Source organism: Zingiber officinale, chromosome 2B, assembly GCF_018446385.1.
Source record: "Zingiber officinale cultivar Zhangliang chromosome 2B, Zo_v1.1, whole genome shotgun sequence".
Lineage (NCBI taxonomy): Eukaryota > Viridiplantae > Streptophyta > Magnoliopsida > Zingiberales > Zingiberaceae > Zingiber > Zingiber officinale.
In genome coordinates this window covers 129,186,813-129,190,953 of record NC_055989.1, presented here as the reverse complement: position 1 = coordinate 129,190,953, position 4,141 = coordinate 129,186,813, and the positions used below count along the sequence as shown (strand labels likewise).

General features: G+C 41.5%; 1 protein-coding gene across 1 annotated transcript; it reads left to right on the top strand.

The window, feature by feature from the left end:
* The first annotated feature begins 275 nt into the window (after nt 1-275).
* LOC122049535 (protein TILLER ANGLE CONTROL 1-like) lies at nt 276-1,218 on the top strand. Its single transcript, XM_042610903.1, has 3 exons — nt 276-319; nt 381-447; nt 548-1,218. The coding sequence occupies exons 1-3, from the start codon at nt 314-316 to the stop codon at nt 931-933; spliced, it is 459 nt and encodes a 152-aa protein (XP_042466837.1). The 5' UTR covers nt 276-313; the 3' UTR covers nt 934-1,218.
* The last annotated feature ends 2,923 nt before the right edge of the window (nt 1,219-4,141 follow it).

The window sequence follows — 4,141 nt, the reverse complement described above, 5'->3', positions numbered from 1 at the left end:
AGGTGACACTATCAGAGGAGCCATTTGCATCAGCTTCAAATTAACCTGGAAAGGTGGTATCAGGACAAAGGCGCATGCAAGTACGTAGATGCTCTCCAATGGAATCTTTTCAGAGTCGATTAGCTCCAACACAAAGCTTGATCTACTTTGTTTGAGCATCCCACAGTGACTTCTGGATCCATGTTAGCTCCAAGTGTCCTTTCATGGAGGACTTGCCTCTCTCGTATCCTCTTCTCTTCTCACTTATTTAAACTCTAGCCCAGCAATTCCATTACATGCCATTCCGTTGGATTGATGCAGTACTGGCTCTTCAATGAAGGTGAGTTACTACATTGATTGAGTATTATCAAATCCAGTTCCTAATTGCCTCCGATCGGTAGATCTTCAACTGGATGCATCGCAGATTGCTCTGCTTCAGCGACTACTCCCATTTCTCTGAGAACAAAGGTTTGTTCCCTCCTTCATTAACTCGGTGAAAAATGCTCGTCGATTACTTGTCTGGTTAACTGTTCTTCTCTGCGGATCCTGCTTCTTCGGCCGATCGAAGAATTGGGCGAGAGAGAAGAGGCAGCGCCGGTGACGGCGGCGGAGACGGAGGCCCTGCTGCTCCATGACATGTTGAACGGCATTCTCGCCATCGGCACGGTGGGCCGCCACCACCCGCTCATCTCACGCTGCCACTCTGCCTCCCCCGAGACAGAGGAAGCCGCCGACGACCACGGCCGCGGCCGCGATAAGGAGGCGGCGGTGTTTAAGATCAAGGTGTCGGTGGAGGAGGAGACGAGGAGAATGGAATTCGTGAAGGTGTGCGAGCTGGCGCACCGCGAAGCGGAGGAGGTCCCCGAGCTCCCACTGCTGAAGCGGGAGCGGCGGCGGACGACGCTGGCTGATCTCCTCGCCGTCAAGGCTGCCCCGGGGAGTGCGACTGAATAAATCTACGCCGATGACTATGTAATTATCTTAATTTTTTTACTGATTTCGCCGTGGAATCAATGATTGAATGCGATCCAACACTGCTAGATCGCAGACGAGCTGGCAGCCATGGTCGTGCTGATGGTGGCATGTAGTTGGACCGGTTAGATCGAGCCGGGTCCATTGGTCTGCCGGCATGTTGGGCGAGTGCATTTGGTCGAGTGGGTGGTAGGCTCCAGCTGCTTGCTTGGGGTTGTGGCATGCTCTTTAGACTCCATATGTCTCCGTGTCTTGGATGTGATTTGTCGATAGGATCGGGCCGGTCTATTCACTCGTCGGCAAAACCTTTTTCCGGCGAGAACTTAGGTCGCGGTCTATTTACTTGGTGGCTATCAAATTCAAACTCCGTATTATTATCCTTCTACGAAGTCGACTCCACTCCGTCCATCTTCATCTCAACGGATATAATTTAATAGCCTAAATCAGAAAAAAAAAAAAAAAAACACCGCCTTCGCCAGGGCTCATTCCTCGTTCCGCACTATAACTGGCTTCCCCTGCGCATCTTTCGCCGCCGCCGCCGGATCGACTCCGCTCCGATCTCATCTCGCACCGTCGTCCCTGTCTCGCGCGATGGCTTCCAAAGAGACTCCTGCTGCGACATCGGGGAAGGAGAGATCGCTCATCAAATCCCTCGTGGATGGAGCTAATTTCGTTACCGCTTGCGAATTTTTAGGGTTTCCGTAAATGGGATTCATCAAAAAGGCCTCTTTCGATAGGAAATCGACGGAGTTTCCTTATTCGACACCTGTAGATTGAATGGTGCACAAGGATAAACATTTGATGGATTATTGTAAAAGGTACCAAAATTCTAACAAATACCTTCTTTTTTTTGTCTTCCTGAACAATACTAGTAAGGGGAGAAACTGTTCTCCTTTACTTCTATCTTGATCTTTGTGCGTCTTGTTTTTTCACGAACAACACTTGAATTGTTTATTTCTAGTAGCTCAGAAGAAAGATCAAAATGATATGTTTTCTCCATTTTTTTTCTCCATCTAGCAGAGAACCTTCAAAAAGAGCTCTCCAATACCACCACCAGAAAGAATCACATTCGCTATGCCTGTTATCAATTCATCGGCTTACGTTGCCACGGTGGTAGTCGGAGCTGGGAAAGCCGCTGCTGGTAAAGCTCTTGGCAGTGAGAAAAACTCTTGATTTGTTTGTTTGCCTTTTTAGTACGGAAGAAAAACGTCCTGGACTAGGCATCGGTAGTGAAAGATTTATAGTATACAATTTATAGTATAAATTCTTCAATATAAATCTCTCTTCTATTACATAGGTGAGATTTATAAATTTTTTTATAAATCTATATCAAAATTTTAGGACCAGGTTTATAAAAAAAATAGTGGAGAGAGAATAGAGAGGGGATTTTAAAAGAAGTGGAGTTTTTAAAAAAGAGAAGTTTTATGATAATAGAGAGTGGTTTTTAAAAGAAATAAGGATTTTAACTTTTGATATGACAATGATGTGACAGAACATAAACCTCTTTAAAAGATTTACGATTACGGATGCCCTAAAGATGTCTAGTTGATCACTGAACCGCTGACACTAATAAACTAAAAAAATAAAAAAATTTAAAATTTACAGGAAATAGAGACTGAATTTATCCATCGCTATTTCATCGCTAAATATATTTAGCGACAGAAAGCGTTCCGTCATGTAGATATCAATCGTTGATACTGTAGTTGTGGACATTTATATTTCAGCTTTTTACCAAAAGACGTAGATAAAATTATGTATTTACCAAAAGACAAATTATGATTTTATAATTACCAAAAGATACATTAATAAATATGAAAGTCCTTTTATATCTCCCCCGCTAACATCATCTTTTGCTATCCCATTTTCCAAGACGTCCGAAGCACATTTGAATTGTTTAGATTTAAAAATTTCATTGATGGTTCGGATGCTGATAGCGTCAACATCTTTCTCCCTCCCCCTCTCAACGCGTGCAAGCCTCATACTTTTCTAACTCTCTGATTACGAAAAACTTTCATACATTTTTAGTTGTGAGATCGTCCCCCCAACGAAAGAGTACGTAAGCGTCTTCGTGCGTCCATCAGGCGACATCAAAGGTTTCCAGCGAAAATCCACACTGATCCTGTCTCTGCAATGAAGTTTAGGGTTTCTACCAATACTCTCCTTTCATAATAGTGGAAGGAAGTGGGCTGGGTGTTTCATCCTCTGCTGTTAAATTATCCGTAAAAGTATCACCTTCTAAACCATCGGATTTGCAAAGCCTAAACTAATTTGGACAGAAATTACATTGGAACAACATGTTAGGTCACTTTAACAGTTTTTTTGAAAAAATCCACAAAGAAAGGAAGACATCATGGGTGTGTTATTTTACATGATCGACATGTAGCCATGATCAAACAGTCCCCCTTTAGTGTTTTCTTGGACATACAAGATATACAGCATATCCGTGGTATATTGATTAATATATTTCAAAATTAGGATTCAACTTCTCAAACATTTAGACTCTCAGGTACAGCTTATAATTGTGAATTTTAAGCACGAAGTAGTAATTTATTAAAATAAAATAGTTTGAAAATCTTAATATTTATTTATTTATGTTGGTCCCCTGATAGCCCTGGTCATTGGTAGATCATGGCAACTGAGGGCCTAAAATGATCTCATATCAAGGCCAATGTAGTTATGATATGATTGAATATCAGGCCTAACGTTGGCCTGATATGAAATCATTTCAGACTCTTATTTGCCGTAATATTATCATATATGATATATTATCATATATAATATATTATTATATATAACGTTGGGTCTAATATTCATTTTAGGTGTACCGGTTGCATTCACAAGAAGAGACATTTCATTATTACTTGGTATTACAAACCATAGTGCTTTGGTTCCAATAAATTCAACTAAAGCATTGAGTGACCTCTTTCTAACTTACTTCTCAAATAAACAAAAAGCTACCAAATCAAGAATTGAGGAGTTTCTATTCTTCAAAGGACTCCAACGGCGGTATGTATTACTTATTTAAAGCACTCTATAGGTGATCGAGCGTTACAAAAATTATCAGCCTGATTATGGGCCTCATATGGGATAATACCAGGCCCAATGTGAACCTAATATTATCTGATATTAGGCCCAAGTTGGGCATGATATAATATCATATCAGGCCCAACGTGGGATTGATTGGTTGACA

What these genes read in the sequence shown, in the direction of transcription:
- LOC122049535 (XM_042610903.1), top strand. An exon ending in CCATTTCTCTGAGAACAAAG is followed by an intron (nt 448 to 547) that starts GTTTGTTCCCTC and finishes GGCCGATCGAAG; the next exon opens with AATTGGGCGAGAGAGAAGAG.